The 19,271-nt window shown below is 44.1% G+C and overlaps 1 protein-coding gene across 4 annotated transcripts; it reads left to right on the forward strand.

Annotated features, from left to right (window-relative positions):
* The first annotated feature begins 260 nt into the window (after positions 1 to 260).
* On the forward strand, positions 261 to 19,165 carry slc30a9 (solute carrier family 30 member 9). 4 transcript variants are annotated; one of them, XM_064344271.1, is made up of 20 exons: positions 261 to 421; positions 1,597 to 1,740; positions 3,342 to 3,539; positions 3,754 to 3,768; positions 3,901 to 3,948; positions 4,499 to 4,598; positions 5,466 to 5,558; positions 6,290 to 6,372; positions 7,198 to 7,256; positions 7,917 to 7,984; positions 9,021 to 9,123; positions 9,284 to 9,339; positions 9,600 to 9,735; positions 10,806 to 10,845; positions 11,788 to 11,859; positions 12,407 to 12,527; positions 13,332 to 13,484; positions 13,980 to 14,109; positions 14,303 to 14,416; positions 16,431 to 19,165. In XM_064344271.1, exons 2-20 carry the CDS (start codon positions 1,632 to 1,634, stop codon positions 16,473 to 16,475), a joined length of 1,743 nt encoding a protein of 580 aa, XP_064200341.1. In that variant the 5' UTR covers positions 261 to 421; positions 1,597 to 1,631; the 3' UTR covers positions 16,476 to 19,165. The 4 variants fall into 4 exon arrangements, with proteins under 4 accessions (XP_064200341.1, XP_064200342.1, XP_064200343.1 ...); XM_064344272.1 differs by having other exon boundaries at positions 3,342 to 3,533; XM_064344273.1 differs by lacking the exon at positions 3,754 to 3,768 and having other exon boundaries at positions 3,342 to 3,548.
* Positions 19,166 to 19,271: the final 106 nt, after the last annotated feature.

Here is a 19,271-nt window from a genome sequence, read left to right on the forward strand (position 1 = left end):
GAAATCACTATTCTATGCTGTTATTTTGTAATTCTAGTACAATTCTGAGCTTTCTCACTTTCAGCACTCACAGGTAACTTGAGAAGTAAACATAGTCTGGGTACTGAGATACATTGTGCCAGGTGAACGCACATTAACCATTTCACAACGAACCTGACCACTTCTAAGATCACAACATGATTAAACATAAAGTAACACAGACGAGTTGAAACATTACGTGACCTTGTTTGCGTTCCACTCGTTCTCGCGATAGTAAAATGGACGGGAGTTGGTTCAACACGTCGTATCGCGAGATTCCGTCGTTTCTGTCTGTGTTTGTGCGAAGTGGTCTGCTAATGATGGCAGCGGTGAGTGTTAGCTAGCTAGTTGGCTATAATTTGAGATGGACTGAGGTATGTGGAGCAATACTTACTGCAGACAGGTAAGATAAAATCACTTGCTGCCTACCTGTAAAAATATTTTTATTCTAGATTCGTAGAGGCACAACCACAAACATTTTAGTTATGAGTTTGCGCGTACATAGCTGCTTATCAATGTAAATGACTAAGCTAGCCATCAACCGAAGTGCCACTGTGTCCAATTTTAGCCGAATTTCTTGCTAGCTAGCTATGTTTTTATCACATTGAAAACACAAAGTTCTTCGCTATAATCATATACATGAATAGTGAAACTGGTTTTAACTTTACTGTATTTCTCAGTGGCTTCTCACGTCTCACGACGTGTATGGTCGGTTAGCTAGCTGTCAGTACTGTGCCGGGTACACAACCAGCTAGCTATAACTAGTGAACCGGCTAAACTAACTTAATGACAATTCAACGGCCGACAGGTAGTTTGTTTACCAGCTAGCTTCCCAGCTACAGTGACTTAACGTGGTAGGCCAGTATACTCATAGACATTATATGCATGTATATATGTCTATGAGTATAATGACACCGGCGAGCGATTTAACCATAACTAAGTCCTGCTGACTTTCAAGGTTTGTGATAACGTCACACTGCAAGCACTTTTTTTTCCTCCAAGATGTCGGTTGTACACCGGTTTGGTAAAATGGATCGATAACGTAAATTGGTTAGGCTATGAAATTAGGTTATTACTTAGCATGTTGGGTTATCAAGCGCTAATATAGCAAAGTGCGTCATCAAACTGGTGAAAATAGGATAGCTAACCTTAGACTACCAAACTACATTGCTAAACAGGCCGTTGGTCAACAATTTTTGGCTAGCAAATGTAACGTCGTTATACGGATTATATTCCTCACCAAATAATAATAGTAATGATAATTGGTTAAGACTAGAGAAATATTTTTAGTCTGAATCTTTAGCTAACGTTAACCCTATGTAACTGCCTGCCTATCGTTAGCTAGATGTCAGTTGTTTAAGCTAGCTAAACGTTTATGTAGGCTATTGCGTTTACTGGCAGCAGTACTCTTGTGGATATGTCTGGAAAGATTGTTGATGGCTAAGTTAATTTAATAATTTTCGCCTAAGCACTAGCTGAGAAATTGTTTCAGATAACATCATGTTTTCTTGTTTATTTGTTTACTTCTCCATAAAACGGCGGTACATTGATTGACTACAACGTGTCTTGTTCTAACAGTAGGTTCCAGCGTTGCCCCCCCAATCCCTGCCAGGATGTTCCCAGGCCTGGCCCAAAGACCGTGGCATGTGTTCTGTAGGGTTTACCTGAGACAGAGAGCCTCCTTGTCACAAAGAGCTCCAAGAGTGGGACGACCATGTCAAGGTGATTATCCAGTCTATGTTCAATACCTGCCGCTAATTCCATTCTGTCATTGTTGTGCTATGCACTGTTTGGGTGAGGTGCATCGTTTTGTACAGTTTTAGGGTGAGGTGCATGTCTCTGTGCAGGTGTGGAGCATAATGGTTAGGGGATTGGGTTTGCTACTGAGGAAGTTGTAGGGCCCATTCACAAGTAGGGCACAGCCACTTTTATCCTTGACCCTACTCATAATATGAATTTCTGCTGTAAATATCTCATTGCATGAATTGATCGCATGTAAACAGTGCTGTAAGGGTGTCTACTAGATGCCTAAAATAAGACATTAGTGTTTTTGAAGTGGATATAGCCTAGATGCTTTATGGAGCAGTTATAGCTTAGTATTTGCTCATAATGACGATCTATTTTCATAGACATTGCCCCTTCATAGTTGGTAAGGTTTATGCAACTATATTGTCCCATTGCAAATGTAAAGGGGGAAGCAAAAGAGGCTTTCTTTGGATGAGATATGTAATCTCATGTAAATCAGGCTGTTTCATTAAATATTTAATATTATTAATATTTTACTGTTTCATATTATTAATATACATCATAGGCAACATAGCTCAGGAGGTCAGAGCGTTTGTCTGGCAGTCGGTGGGTTGCTGGTTCGATCCCCAGCCCTGGGCTTGTCGAAGTGTCCCTGTAACCCCTAATTGCTCCCAACGAGCTCATTGGCCTTTTACCGTTGGTGTGTGAGTGTGTGTGTGAATGGGTGAGTGAGAGGCATCAATTGTAAAGCGCTTTGGGTAAAAGCGCTATATAAATGCAGTCCATTTACCATTTATATCTTTATGTTGTAACATGGTCCATTTGTATGGCTTGATATTCACAGAAGCAATTCTGGTTATGTAGTCTGCTGAAACAGGAAACAGAAACTACCCCACATTCTGTGTTTTAGTATGGGTGCAGAACACCTTACTTCCTTTAGCATTCCTACCCATAAAATGTTTCTGCTGTGGTATTTTAAGGGGTTATGTCAGTGGTCTCCAACTCAGTGCCATGGAGGGCCATGTGTATGCTGGTTTTTATTCCAGCCTCAGATCTTGATTATGTAATTAGTTCTCTTATTTGCTGAATTAGGGATAAGTTTGCACATAATGGTGACCCGCATTGTCTAAATAAAAACTTGCTTATATTCTGTGCTTCAATGCAGTTAAATGCATTTGGCTGAATGAGTAATTGGACTCAATTAAGGCAGCATTAATTGGTTGGAAAGAAAACATGTATACATACAGCCCTCCATGGCAACGAGTTTGAGACCATTGGGTTTCAAACCTGGGTTTCAAGTCCTAAACTGACAGACTGGGAGCCTGCCTTTGCGATTTCAGCTGATATATAGAAATGGGATTGTAAAAGTATTTAGTTTTGTGTAAGAAAATTTCCATATAATAATGAACAAGCAAGTGAGGTAGTTAGGTTGTGAGTTTTCTGAATTGCTTGGTAGTGACTGAGCTAGCTAGTCATTGAGTTAACTAGCAAGCTCGTGAGTTAGCCAGTTATTGCGCTTGTTTATGAGTTTGCTCACTAGCCATCTCATTGGCTATGAATGCCGTCGCTGTCCACAGGGTGGCAGAATGCGGGTGGAGTGCACAGCCTCTGGTTCAGTCTCCATGACAGCCATGTGGCAGCTCTCGCGGTGGGTCAGAACCAGTACTACTCCACCACCAGCGGCAGCAAAGACGGGTCCTCGTCTGGGCCCGATAAACCCGACACGCCTGAGAAGGCTGCGGAAACTGCTCCTCAGCCCGATGTGCCCGGTAAGGGTTTATTCAGTTCCCTGTGTCTCTTTTTATTGTTTTAACTTATCCAGAATGTGCGCCTCTTTCTGTTTACAGTCACTTGAGTCAGAAGTTAAAGCAGACTTGCACGGTAATGTTAAAATCCCTTAACTGCTCAAGCTTCTAAATGGTTTTGTGCTCTTTATTAATCGGCTGAATGTTTTCCTCCCCTCCCCGAATGTTTTTCATGGCTGAACAGCTGGAGATAAAACTGGTAAGTGTTTGACCAGACCAGTATGAGGTGTGGCTACCTGTTTGTTTTTTGACATTTAGTTTTATAGCGCATTAGAGAAGTATTTCAGCGGCTATTTTGGTTTATATTGATTTTGTTGGTTTCCCTTTGTAGCACAAGATCCCGCAATCCCTGGCCCAGCTAAGGCTATCCAAGTGAAAGGTAATGTAGGGCATGGTTTGTATCTGTGCCTTTCTCTGCGGCCGAGAGTGTTTCAGTACCTCACTTGCTCTATAAACTAGCCATATTGTCAAGCCGAGAGAAATGGATTAGATGGATGTGTAGTCAACTGCTTCAATTGGCCAGTAAAGTGCTGAGTAACGTCTAAAACTGGCTTACCATGTTGACCTAATGTACTAGAAATGGAGACCCCTGATGTAGACCTTAGTATGGAACTTTCAGTTTCAGGAATATAGACTTGACCATCTGGTTAGTATATAGTCTGTTTTATACCTTTGGGCACTGTACAGGCATTGATTTGAGTGCTTGCCTGGGACTCTTGAATGAATTGGCTTTTACTAGTGTTTCTCGCTGCCTGTGTGATGTAGGCTCGTAGAACTTAATTTTAGAGAGATTCCCTGCAATTTCACATACTGATCACTTGCTCTCTGTTGTACTCTTGATGTATTAGAACTTCATTTTGGGGAGAACTTCATTTTGGCTGTACTTTCACACTTATGTTATTATGTTTCACACTGGGCTCTTTCCTCAGTGAGGGCGGTACTGAAGAAGAGGGAGTACGGTGCGAAGTACACCCAGAATAACTTCATCACTGCGGTTAGAGCCATGAACGAGTTCTGTCTCAAACCCAGGTAAGAAACCCAGCGCTATAAATGCAACAGCTTGCCTTCAGACTGTTGCTGGTCAATTAGTGGCTACGTGGGACTATTAATTCGGTGTTCGTTCATTAATTTTGCGTGGTAATTGTAACTGCAGCTGCTGAAGGTTGAAACACCTGCCACAAGGGTACAGTAAGTGTCCCAATAAGTGATGTTTGCAAGGGGTATTTGATATGCAGCATTCGAGCCAAGGCATCTCCATTACTCTGTAATGTTGCAGCTCAGGTTCACCGTTGACTGAGTCTTGGAGGCATTTGCCAGAACCAACAATACTGTGGCCTGATCAGGCAACAAGCTGTACACCAAGAGTGAGAATTGGCCGGAGTTGTGTTTACCAATGAGACTCCCTATGGATCTTTGGTTTGCCTGGGCTGAAGTGTATTCAAAGGTTCTGTGACTCAAACCATTCATACCCATATCCTTCAATACATGATTTATTCCTTGGGAGTGAGGTAGACAAGAGCTCAAGAGCTTGCAGCAGTGTCGCTGGGAGTGCTGATCCTTAGTAAGATTACGTAGAGTGTTTGTGCAAACCTGGACTACATTTCCTATAAGCACCTTAAACTTTTTCAGGGTTTTGCCTGCTGTTGGAACTTCTGCTTATTGGCGCAACAGTTGCTCTCTGTCATTGACTTGGACTGAAGGCTCCCAGCATTCACAGTGTGCCAAACGAGTTGATGAGCCAGCACACGGCCCTGATTATAGCATTAGCGATGATGAGTTTGGGTTCCCTCCCTGGCAGGCTCAATTAGTGCGCCTGTGACCCGACCCTGTTCCTCTGAATGACATATTTTCCTTTTCGTGTCGTAAATTTTTTTTTCAACAATCCACCCCCCATAGCGACCTGGAGCAGCTGCGGAAGATCCGCCGACGCAGTCCCCACGACGACACCGAAGCGTTCACCGTCTTCCTGCGCTCTGACGTGGAGTCAAAGTTCGTACCCCTCAACCCAAGTTCTGCCACACATAGGCCCAAATATGTAAAAGGATTGAGCTCTGATTTTGTGAGCCTGTGAGGTTTGAGCCCGCCTTCTGCACTGGGCACACTGTCCATTGTTAATGGAGAGGAGGAGTCTAGCCTGCAGGAATCAAATGCTGACTGATACAGAACAAATTGACTGGTTGGAAGAGCTAGCCATTATCTGAATATTGACTCCCCAGTGGCTGCTGGTCAGTCCTCACACAAACTCACAGAGCTCACTGTTCTGAGGACAGAGGGCGCTTTAAAAGATAATGATTTTGTGGTTTCCTGTATGTAGGAGGAGGCTGGTCCTGAAATAACCCATGTGGACATGTTCTACCTGCCCTGTAAAACTTTCAAAACCATAATTCCTGTTCCTAAACCAATAAACCTGTCCCTCTGAAATTTACTTCCCGTCTGAAAAGACCCCCTCGGGCTATAGTTGTGACATTGTACTGTCCAGAGAATGCATTTGCTTGGGCATATCAACTACTTGTATATCTGCCTTTTTTTGTGAAAAGTTCATATATATATACGAATATGTGACATGTTCATACGAAGACATGTTTATACAAACGCCATCAAATCATTTCGAATTGTAGGTATGAAATGACACATTGACGTACAGGTTGGTGGTGTTGTGCTGCTGTTTTGGTATTGCATGAGGGTTGAGCACAAAGCCTTTGTCTGCCTGTGGTCTGCAGGGCTCTGGAAGTGTGGGGCAGCCAAGAGGCACTCGCCCGGGAGAGGAACCTGAGGAGCGAGGTTGAGAGGGAGTATAAAGAAAGTAGGCATTTATGTACTATAGATAAATGTGTATTTACAATTCATATCAATAGTTGCCTGCAAACACCGATGAATTTACTGAAGATATCTGAATTAGCGGTAGATATGCCTGTATTTACTGTAGATATCTGAATGTATTAGATACCAGAATGCTGATATTTCATATCTCTAGATTTAGTATAGCTATTTCCCTGTGCATGTAGACATATGATGGAACCTCTGGGAATGAATTGGGATTGGAGGTTATTCAGAACTAGGCAATCATCTTTGAACATTGAAACTAATGTCACTGTACACCTGTTTAAAAAATTCAAATCCCTTGATTGGAATATTTAAAAAAAAAAACAACAGGCTAGTTTATTTGCTTATTTTTTCCTTTTTTAGAATTTTTGTATGAGTTAACATTTAGTCGCTCCAGTAGTAATTGAGATGTTGCTAGAGCATTTTTTTTTCCTTGCTGGATTTTGGAATGGTTCATCTCCTTTTCAGTGATCCACTATTACTCAGCTTCTGTTTTGCTTTGTTCCTTTATTATATCAAATACGTATGCATTCACCCATGGAAATTGAGCTAAGGATGGCCTGGTGTAGTTTTTACAATATTTGGTTCCTTTTTAATATAAATCAATTGAAAGTGACTCAATTTGGTTTTACTTGATAATTGACATTAAATACTGGTAGATATGATATTTGAAGACAAATACACATGGTTTTGCCATCAGTATATGGGAATTAGCCTAATCATAGAGAACTGTAGACTTACCACTGGTAGACTTTGTTTTTCTTGGATGTATGAAAACCATAAAACTGTTCCCCCAAATTTTCAGATATATTTCGGAATCAACAACTTTTGAAGGAATATAAAGATTTCTGGGGCAACACAAAGGTGAGTGTGGCTTTCCGGCGCGCTTTGAAGCAAAATGCTACAGTTCTGGTATGACGGTGTATGGTCCAGGCTAGGTGTTTAATGGGTGCCACAGTGATTTTTAAAAGGCTTAGGCCTTAGTGTCAATCCTAAAATGTTTTAAGCAGGTGTTGGTATTCGTCCCATGTTACACTGCAGTTTTACCGGTCTTTCGTGCTGACGTAGCGGGCGACAGCCGGAAAGATCCAGGGTTTTTGTTGCCGTTTGACAGTTCTTCCCGACTAACCCCCCCACAGTCACATGACCTTTTGCCTACATAGTCACAGTGTGCATTGCTGGCATCCTCTGTATGTCATCGGACTGTACAGCACAATTCCATTCTGTCTGCAGCACTGCTCTGCCCAGTGATTTTATTTCGCTTATGTTATTTTTGTTACGGAGTTATTATTAGCAAATTAGTGCGATATTCTACGCAGTGCTACATTTCACAATAAAAGCTTTCAGAATGTGCTAGAAATGTGAAACTCGTCTGTTCAATGCAAATGTTGTGGTTAAGGGTTGTGGGCTGTGGGCAGTGCATGTTGTAAATTGTTGGACCGTTGTGCTTTGTGGTTTTGGGATGTTAACTACCTGTGATATGATGCCCCCCCCATCCGTCACTCTCTCCTGTGTTACACACAGCCTCGATCGGGTAAGCGGACCACATTTTTACAAGGCCCAGGGAAGGTGGTGATGGTCGCCATTTGCATGTAAGTTTGTGGAACCATGGACAGAATCTAGGGATGCAGGATCATAGTGGGGTCGTATCAATATTGGCCGATAATGGCCTGACTTGGCTTTATTGGACTGATGCTAAGGTTATGGCAGATATGGGCCAATACAATAATGCAAGGTACACAGAGTCAGAGAATTGACACATTTCATTCGCCACTGATGATGTAAATGAGTGTAAAAAGTTACCTATCCTAGTCTTATTTAATTTTTAATTCATCATTTTTTTCAGCCAGACTCTAAGTCAAAGAATGGTTAGCGCTCTGAAGCTTTTTTGTGCTTTTCTTTTTAGTTTTCGTCGCTGGTAAACTCTGCTTTCTTCATGAGAGGAACAGTGACAGCAGCTATTCTTTTATGGTTACAACTCTTGGGCTGGCCAATTAAAAAAAAAATAATAAATTTTGGATTGTGCTATAGACAAAAAAACTTAACAACACTGTCTACTGTCTACAGACTGCTTTTATTTATTGTTATTGTGCCTAGTTATATGTTTTAGACTGCTTAATAATAAACCCAGCAAGTTGAAATATTATACAAATAAAAGGTAAATAGAAGGGGAGGCATCTGTCAGGCATGTTGGCCAGGTAAATATTGGGAATTGTTTGTATCACACAGTCGTAGTGGGATCGCTTCTCTGCAGTTACTGTGTAGACTCCTACACATTGCTTGGTCCGTGTCGGTGTTTCTGTGGATGTCGCGTCTGACCACGTCAACGCAATGTTAATAACGTGCGAGTGGAGAATGAGTTAACAGAAGCCCTCAGGCCGCATGTCAGACCGGGGTCACGAGGTGCACGCCTGACGCGGTTAGCCAATTAGATTAGAGTGATTGAATGAGAGGGCGCGTACGGTCGTCGGCGGTCACATGCCCGGGAGTCCTGGCCACGCCCACGCATACAGAGCAGGGCCAGGAAATGCTGCACTTTATTCAGTCAGGGGGTCAAAGGTTAAGGTAATTTTTTTGGCTGTTTTGTGTAACTGTTGCTAATGGCTTTGCCTCCCTCTCGACTTTCAGAAACGGGCTGAATTTCTTCTTCAAGCTCTTGGCTTGGGTATACACTGGATCAGCCAGTATGTTCTCCGAGGCCATCCACTCACTAGCCGACACCTGCAACCAAGTGAGCCCCGCCAGCGATTTGTTTTTAATGCACATTGACACCTTTGTAATTCCCCCAGTGTGTGGAATATGTATTAAATAAATCTCCCTCCCTCCCTCCCTCGCGTCCTTTTTCTTCCCCTCCCTCCTTCCCTCCTGCTCTTTTTTTTTTTTCTCTCCAGGCCCTGTTGGCTTTGGGCATTAGCCAGTCAGTAAGGAACCCGGATGCTGTGCACCCGTAAGAACAGCCATTTCCCTTACCGATCGCCACTGCTGTCTACGGCAGACAAAGACATTTATTCTGTCAGATCATTATTTGCATATTTGATGCTGGCCTCTGAAAGTTAATTTCATGTAACGTTTCATGTGAACGAACGCATTGTTCTAATTGAACACCTCAATATAAGTTGAAATTAAAACGATCCCTCTGAGGACGTTATCTTGGCCGTCCTGTGGTAATGCTGGTCCCTCTCCTGGTCCCCCCTCCCCCCCCCACAGGTACGGCTTTACCAACATGCGCTACATCGCCTCCCTCATCAGCGGGGTGGGCATCTTCATGATGGGGGCGGGGCTGTCCTGGTACCACGGCATCATCGGCCTCCTGCACCCGCAGCCAATCGAGTCCCTGCTCTGGGTGAGCCGCTCGCCGATGGCGGTCATGGTTTCGGCTTAAGAGGCTCCCGCCGGCGAATCGGACGCGGCGGCACGCTCTCCCGCGGATGTTACCTGCCCGCGGCAGACGGGTTCCCCCTCTGAGTCCGGTTCCGCTCGAGGTTTCTTCTTGCTATCGGTCAGGGAGTTTTTCCTTGCCGCTGTTGCCCTAGGCTTACTCTTTGGGGGCCCGTTCTCTGTAAAGCTGCTTTGTGACAAAGCCCCTGCGTTAAAAGCGCTACGCAAATAAAAATGGATTGAATTGATTGATTACCTGGGGCGTCAATGCTTTAACGGGCAGAGGAAGCTTCTCATCTCTGTGTTGTAGACCTCGGAGGTGCGCAAAACTAAAAGCCAGCAACCTCGAGCAATGTTTGGGCGCGGTGCAGTATCCCAATCAAAGGCAGCCGAGAAAGATTGGTTAAGAGAGGGCTTTTCCCCCTGAAAGTAAAAAAAAAAAATCTGTGAGACCTTGCCCTCTGTTAAGAGAAGTCTGCCATTTTACCTTGCTAATTAATAATGAAACTTTGTTAATGTTCTGCTGGCTGACAGTGGCTAATTCTTCAGTGGTTTTTGGTTATTAATTATTTGTTCTGATAAGTTGCAGTTTTCATAGTTGGCTTTTTTCTGAATTTGTAGGTTGTGCAAAAGCTAACTTCATTACTTTTTAATGTTTAAAAAAATATATATATTTCTGTTTTTTTGGTTTCTATTCGTTTGAGCCTGTAATTATTGTAATATTAAAGTGACTTTAAAGCTAACTTTAAACCCTGCCAGTTTTTCCCCACTGTCTTTGAGTGATGGGTATTTGGCCTGCATATTGCACAGGGCAATGTTATGCGTTAATTTTTTAGCATTTCTCATGCATTTCTCTTAATTTCAGTGACAACCGAACATGCTGTGCATACTTGTGAAACCATTTTAATTGGATAAGACCAAAGCAGTACCTTGCAGCTAGGTTAATGGAGCCCATTGGGTGGTTATTGTGAGGATGAACGGTAAGAGTCGCGCGGTTGTGTAACTCTGCTCTTTCTGTGTTCTGTGCTCCCTCAGGCTTACTGCATTCTGGCTGGCTCCCTGGTCTCAGAGGGAGGTAGGGTCCATCAACAGCCCAACGCACTACCATGCTGCACATACGCATCCCCATATTGCACCATCCGATCCTCAAGTCTATATGAGAGAGTCTGTATTTCCTATTGCTCAATCACCGACTATTTCTATTGTCTGTTTTACTGAAGCATGGCACATAAATTATCCAGTCATGTTTTATATACATGGGTGACAATTCTCATGTCTGAAGGAGGGCGTCTTGCATGTTTTTTATGATTTCAGCCAGTTCTGAGGCTTGATCTATGCATATAATTCATGATTCATGTAAATTTGGTCCTGGACGTGACTCATGACTTGAACTTTATGGTAAAAGTTCATAATTAATGACCCATGCTTGGGATTCATTATTTCTGACTCCAGAATCACGACTCACTTTTGTAAACAGCAACTGGAGAAAAATAGGGGAAACTATGCCTTAAAGGTATTTAGTTTGGCATCCACTCTGTCGGTATAACGGTGCAATAACAATACTTCACTTACTGTCTGGCACGAAGTAGGAAAGGAACCAGCACTTTACAGTCATCGACCTCTGTAAATATAGTTTTGAAGGTTTTGCCAAACCGAGTTCACCTTGAAATTTGTCTTTTGATACGAAATAATGAAATGTAATACTACTCCACGTTAGTCGCCAGATCTGTATATCGTCATCAACCCTGCCTCTCAGGTTGAGACACAGTGAGAACTTAAATGTTGGTGTTTTGCCCTAGAGTAAGTTTCTTCAGGAATAAAGAGCCTTCTACCTTTTGGAATTTTCCTGGAATTAAACTATACTTGACAGAACATCTCCCGGGTGCTAAAATTAGTTTTCAGTTTCTTCTAATGACATGAAATTTGAGTATGTTATATGAACTTTGGAAAAGTAATGATTTTTTACCCGTGAGGTCTGTCTGTCTCTCTGCTTCACGCTGTTCGGTTCTCGTTTCAGCTACGCTGCTGGTGGCGTTCAATGAGATTAAAAAGAGTGCTCAACTCCAAGGGTTGTCTTTCTATGACTACGGTACGTATGCCCTTTACTGTGCGTATCTGCTTACGGCAAACTTGGGTTTTCTTTTATGCTCAAAGGTGACTACATGTTGAACAATCAAGTCAAAGCATGTAAAGAAATGCTTTCTGATTGGCTGTTCTCAATCCAGTCAGCTGCACGGGCTTCAGAACGAACTGTGACCGACTGTTTCATTGTGTTTAGGGACCCCTCAGCATTAACGTGGTTTGGGTGAATGTGTTTTAGGGGTACAGTCTGTACACCACATCATTAACATGGTTTGGGTGAATGTGTTTTAGGGGTACAGTCTGTACACCACATCATTAACATGGTTTGGGTGAATGTGTTTTAGGGGTACAGTCTGTACACCCCAGCTTTAACATGGTTTGGGTGAATGTGTTTTAGGGGTACAGTCTGTACACCCCAGCTTTAACATGGTTTGGGTGAATGTGTTTTAGGGGTACAGTCTGTACACCCCAGTTTTAACATGGTTTGGGTGAATGTGTTTTAGGGGTACAGTCTGTACACCCCAGTTTTAACATGGTCCTGCCCTGTTTTTCAGTGATGCAGTCTCGAGACCCGAGCACTAATGTGGTCCTGCTGGAGGATGCAGCTGCTGTGCTGGGAGTTATCCTGGCTGCCAGCTGCATGGGCCTCACCTCTCTCACTGGTGGGCAAACAACCTCCCAACATCTGTCTTCTGATTGGTCCACTCGCCAGCTGTGACCCCACGCCTTCACCGCCTATGTGAATGTGTTTAAAAACAAACATTTACACTGCTGTTAGGGCTAATTTTTAAGTAGTTTGCTTTTAAATATCAATTGAAGTCGTCAAATGCAGCCTTAACATTGACTGTGATTGGCTTGCACCCAGCTACTGGAGGTCACTGGTTGCAAGTCTTCAAACCAGACATGTGTGCAGCAAGTTTGTCATACTGACCCTGGAGTTTAGGTCTGAATTTTTACTGCTCTATAACTGTACCAGGATGAGGTGGGCACACAGAGGTATATCTGTTTTCTGGTTTTAATGCTAAACTCTGCCCTTAATTACTTGGTTAGCCTTAAGATTTACACCATCTTATTGTTTAGCTACATTTATTGATAAGCGCATGAATGATCCAAAGAGTGTTCTTGCGCTCCTATATGAAATGGTTTACTGTGATCTAATCTACAAGTGAACTAGTGTTGGTTTTTTAGCCTGTTAGCTCATTTAGCCAGGGCAATGGGTGGAAACAGAAACCTGTGTACACACCGGCCCTGGAATTGGCCGCCCCTGTCCGAGGAGGTTCAGGTTTATCTGCTCCTTTGCATTGCCGTGGTCCATGTTTAGCCATGCCCCCTTGTGGATAGCCACAGTTAGCTAGCCAGTCATAATCATTAAGTACACGTAGCCGGACAGAAGGTCAGTCTATAGCATATATAAACAGGTTGGTGTGTTTTGGCGTACAGTCTGTCCCAGTTCTGGCTCTGCGCCTCAGGTAACCCGACACACTGCCTGGGCTCCCTGGGCGTGGGCACGCTGCTGGGCGCCGTCTCGGCCTTCCTCATCTACACCAACACCGAGGCGCTGCTGGGCCGCTCCATCCAGGCCGAGCACCTGCAGAAGCTCACCGAGTTCCTGGAGAACGACCCCGCCGTCAGGTCTGTCCCCCCCCCAAAAAGCCTGACTCCGCCAGCACAGTCTGGCCGCTTGTACCAGCCAATGAAAAATTCCGCTCGTAAGGTTATTTGTTTCTCGGCCGTTGGGTCCAGCCCAAATATTTTTCCTGGAGTTTTGGAGTGCTTTTCCAGAAGGTTCCGCAGAAGCTTCTGGTAATACATTTCGAATACGCATAAGAGCATTCTGTTGCGTTTCGGAGAAATACCCCAGGTGCGCATGATCTTCTCCAGAGGAAGCAGTCGCATTGCTCGCTACCTTTTAAATTGAGTTGTGTCGGGAAGAATTGCTTCAAAAGGCTCCAACTAGTTCTGCCCGCTCCCTTCCTCCGTACTTCTAGTCTCTGGTGTGCAGGTCTCCTCGTTTTCTGTTGTGCTGCACCAGGATGTATTTTTCCCCGCGTTGGATTTCAACAGCTCTTTTCGATGTGAAGCGAGAGTGAGTAATGAGCTCGCTTGTTTCTGTTTCCCCGTCTCCAGGGCGATCCACGATGTGAAAGCCACAGACATGGGCTTGAACAAAGTGCGTTTCAAGGCGGAGGTGGACTTCGACGGGAGGGTGGTGACGCGGGCCTACCTGGAGAAGCAGGACATCGATCAGATACTCAGCGTGTGTATTGGGGAGGGGGGTGGGGGCAGGTCGAGGTGGGCCAGGCGCTTGCAGCTGAAGCAGATGGTTGAATTCTTTTTTCTTTTTTTTTTCCTGGCGCATGGAAATGTGATTTTTTTCTCTCATTTGTTTCACTTAAAATTTGGAGGAGGCCCCAGGTGTAATGTTGTGCGTGACCTTCCACCATCTGCAGGAAATCCAGCAGGTGAAGACTGCAGAGGAGCTGGAGAACTTCATGCTTAAGCACGGGGAGAACATCATCGACATGCTCGGGGCTGAGGTTGACCGGCTGGAGAAGGAACTTAAGGTGGGGGGGGTCACCTTCTTTACCAACGGGGGATAATAGCAGCAAGGGGGGTAGGGGGTAGAGGGGGTAGCCACGCCTACCCTCCTTCCTCATACCCTGGGCCACTCCCACCCTCCTTCCTCATTACCCTGGGCCACGCCCATCCTCCTTCCTCATAACTGGGGCTACATTCACCCTCCTTCCTCATAACCTGCCACGCCCACCCTTCCTCCTCATACCTTGGGCCACGCCCATCCTCCTTTCTCATAACCTGCGCCACACTCACCCTTCTTCCTCATACCTTGGGCCACGCCCACTATTTTTCCTCATACGGTGTGTAGCCACACCCACTCTTCCTCCATAGTCATAGCCATGCCCACTGTTCTTTATACACTGTGTCTTGGCTACTTACTCCTCCCGGAGCCTCAGGGGTCACGCTCACGCACCGTACATATATGTGTGTACTACTCTGGTACAGGCTGAATCGCAGACGCCAAGAGGTCTCCTCTGAGAGAGTCAAAGGTCCGCTGGTAAAATGGACGCCCTTCGTAAAGCTCGCACGCGCACACGAGCCTCGTCGATACCTCGCTCGAGTCGGAACGCGGCTGGCTTGCATTTGTCAGGACCCAGTCCGTCCATACGCTGTACAGGCCGGTCACGCTGTGGGGAAATGGATCGGTTCCACCGGCTGTGCGTTTTCGCCTCCCGCGGGACGCTCGGAGGAAGGGCCCTGGTCTGCCTCGCCGCCGACCCCCGCGGTGATGTAAGACCGCGGTCGATCGGGAGAATCGGGAAGGGGCTCTCCGGAAAGGGAACATGACAAATTGGGCCCGCTACTGTCTGCACTTCAGATATAACAGCTCCCGGGCCAGAACCATCGGCCATTCATCTAAACTGGCCCAGCATCTGGTCCTCTGTTCTCCTTTAGTATATATCTATCCTAAACATTATTCTTCCTGATTATGTGTGTATTTTGCTGCAAAAGTTTGGCTTTGGTAACAGAGAATTTGAGCAAAGCCTCATAGTGTGCTTTGAATGCATCGGGAGCATTGAATGTTTTGGTTTTCAGGAACCTGTGGTTTACCATGAGAACACACGCCTCAGGGAAAGCATTTGGTGGGATGAGCACAACGTATAAATTTGCCGTATTTTCGCCATTTGCAACGTGGTAAATTGAACTGAACACTTCCCCGTGATTCATTTTCAAGTACTCTTTGGCTTTTTTTTCCCCCCGGAAAAAGCTCGGGAGGAGTACTTAAATTTTTTGCAAGAACATTCCAGATGTAAAGATCACGCTATTTGACACAATCACATTTTGGATCGATAAGCTCTCGGTAATGGATAGCAACTCATATGAACTGTGGGTAGTGGAACAAAACTGGGAATACTAATATAGTTGCTTAATAGGGTCTGCTGGGCATCCACACCCCAAGAAAGTCGTGGAGATCAGGCTTAATTGATGGAAGTAGAAGTCGCTCTTCGCTATCATACTGCAATGTTCCCAGATCTGGTGACTGAGAAGTTCACTAATTACAGAGGATATGTTTCATGGTCCTCAAAGCTGTCCAAATATTTAGCTCTGTGGATGGGCAAATTGTCATTTTGGGGGAAGCCGTTCTCTACAGGAAAGAAGTGATTTACTCATGGTCAGTAATGATTAATATCAGCCTTGCTTTCCATAGGTATGAATGCACTGAAACCCCACACCATCATGAAACCATCTGCATCCTTCACTCTTGAAACACTGTTGATTCCGGTTTTGTTTTTCACCACTGCTGTACAATTTGAGAAGGGCAATGCACCAAGCCCAACACCTTCACAGTGTCCACATACCCACAAAACTATGGCTCTTACTCTGATGGGCATTGTGAACTCAAGAGTGTGTTCCACAAAAAGAAAGTCCTGAAACTTCAAAGCTATCAAGGCATCTTAAATTTGGGAATGTAGCTGCCTGCTTTAATCTGTTGTCATGTCTGCCATGCGGCACAGTGCCTACCATTGTATCGGTGTCAGTCCTGCTCTCCCCTCTCCACAGCAACGCAATCCGGAGGTGCGGCATGTTGACCTGGAGATCCTGTAGAGCCGGGGGGGGCCGTGTCTGGAACCCCTCCCCAACCAGGAAGAGGCAGAGCCGAGGGCAGAATACTCCTGGATCTTCACCACCCTCTCCCAAACAGCTCATCTTAAGTCTTACTACATAGAAGTTCACATCAACATGTTGAACCTTCATTCCCCTCCCCCTCGCTCCCTGCCCCGCCAACGTGTGACCTTTGCCCCGGGGCGCATTTTTGGTGACCCGACCACACCTTGACCGCAGCTGTTCAGGTTCCGACCGGAAAGTATCTGGCAAATGCAGCAGTTTTTATTTTTCACTATGGTTACGAATCATGTGAACGAACTCTCGACCAAATCACGCAAGTTTCGCCGCCTTGGTGACAAGGCCGGTGATTGTCCATCTGTAAGCTTTAAGAGCGACATCTGTCAGCCCGCGCAGACACATCCGCAGCTGGTCCCTTAAATCGAGCAACCGCAGTCGGTCGCTGTGGTCGGAGCAGTAAAAATGCGTTCCTTTCTCTGATCACTCCCAGTGACTCACCTCTGGCATTCCCGCCTCATGCAGTGCAAGTACACGTAGCGCAATCGACAATGAAGTGTTTGGGCAACTTGTAAAGATTGCCATTGTTGCTTTTTGAAAGCATTTGTCTGGTGGATTGTGAAATGGATGGCATGCTTTTTGCCCACATTGTGACTTGTACAAAAAGAAAATCATTGTAGGTTACCAAAATGCATAAACATATGACCATATTAATATAGTTATTTGTAAGGACAGCAGAACAAGAGAAATTGTGTCTAGCGTGTTTCAGCAATGGAAGGAAATTGTATTTCGGAGTCGGTCAATTAAAGAATTTATAATATAGATTTAGCAAAGTGAATTGACTGAACCTGTATTGCTCTTGAAGAAAATTAGGCACTGCTGTAATGTTGAATGTATCCGAGTAAACAGATACACTTAGTTTGTTTAAATTTTTTCCCCCAAAAAAGAAAGTTTTCCAAAATTCCAAGTCTATTCCCATACCATAGCTGAAATGCATATTTTAAAAGTGCAGTTGTTGTACCGTAGTCATAATTCCAAAGACTTGACGTCATTGTGTTATTATTTGCCTTTCCGTGGTGGCGTAATTGAATTAGAACAGTAGGATAGACCCATGCAAACACATGAAGCATCTTCTCAATGTAAATATAATTTTCCCCTCGACTTTTCCAGTCGGAAGTTCTTTTGCGATCGAACGGTAGGCCGTTGGCGTTTGCTGCATTTCATGTGCGTACCTCGTCACCCCCCAGGTACTGCTTAACGCTCCGAACGGTGCCGCGAAAAGTAGTCGTCTTGCAACCGCTAGGCTTGTGCTAATTGCTAACAGGTGAAAAGACGGTACGCTGTCATCCAAACCTGAAGGATCGAGCTGCCCTGTGAGCGAAGCCGATGTCACTCAGCTCAGCACCTCAGCGGCTGTCTGTGACACTCATTTTAAGCACACTAAATTAGACGCGTGGCCTGTCGTGTTCCCATGTGATAAAGTCATACCTGTTAAAATACAGAACTCCAAGTATAATATTTCAAATTTGTGAAAACTGTACTGAATATATTGTAAAGTGAAACTTATTTCAATGTGTGTAATTTTGTGTATACATTGTAGAATATATTGTAAAATGGCCTACTATAAAATATATTCTAGAATCTATGCATGAAATTGTATATGTGGAAATATCTGCTTATGCGTTTGTGTTGACACGCAAATGCAGTTGTAAAAATACCTGGTTTTTGTTGTGTTGGTAATTGATGACCATTACAGTCTGCAGATTCATACTGACTTGATGTTCTTTGCACATACAGACTTAAAAGAAAAGACCTTCAATTTTCATGAAAACTACCTCTTATATTCTTAATTTATTTGCGAGCTCTGACAAGAAAAGGTTTGTTCTGATGGTTTTCTATGAGGTTGAAGAAGCACCTTTTTTGACTGCTTATGCAATGAACATTGAGTGAGAACTCAGGTTGGTACGCCCTATTGTTGTTTTGTTTTTGTAGAAGTTTTATTTCTTGCTGAGAATCACACCATGTAATTATGTATGTGTAAATGTGTGTATATATAGACAAACACACAGATATGTACACTTAAATGAGGCGGTATTTATAGCAAGAAATAATTCAGTTTACCAAAAAAGGCATTCTATAACACATTTCACATTTAGCCTTTGGGGTACCTCCATTTCATAAGATTTGTTTTGTGATCATGTACAAAATCTGGACTGCTATTTTTTCAAGCTTCTGATCCTCGACAGCAGATTAAACTACTAAATTGTTAAAATGATTACACGTCTGCATGGCTGCCTTTACCCACTGCTTTTTCTGTATACAACTTGAGTTGAATATTTATAGGCAAAATCCCGTGGTGCATCAAACTGCTGTGAAAAATGGGTCGTTTTCTTCGGCTTAATTCCATGTCACAGCAACTCTGTCTGTGAGGCCAAGCTGGAAGTGGAAACCGTTTGGGGCAGTCATCTGCAAGATCAGACCCCTGCATTGGACTCTTTGGCAGAACTGTGGTTCTGTGTGTTCTGAAGGTAGGGGTAGGGGTGTTGGGGGGATGAGTATATAAATATATTTTTAAGAGAGGATCATTGATCACGTTATGTATGATTGCTCTTTTGCTTGGATCGATGGAACGTGCTGAATGAGGTGTCTGAATAAATTGGGATTAATTTATTAAACCTTTCCCTCCCCTTTTCCTTTTGACATATTTCTCTGACTCCATATATTTGCATGGTAAAATCTGACTTTTTAAACACAAAAATGCCAAAGATTCGATTTATCCTG

The sequence above is a fragment of the Anguilla rostrata genome, chromosome 7, assembly GCF_018555375.3.
Source record: "Anguilla rostrata isolate EN2019 chromosome 7, ASM1855537v3, whole genome shotgun sequence".
Lineage (NCBI taxonomy): Eukaryota > Metazoa > Chordata > Actinopteri > Anguilliformes > Anguillidae > Anguilla > Anguilla rostrata.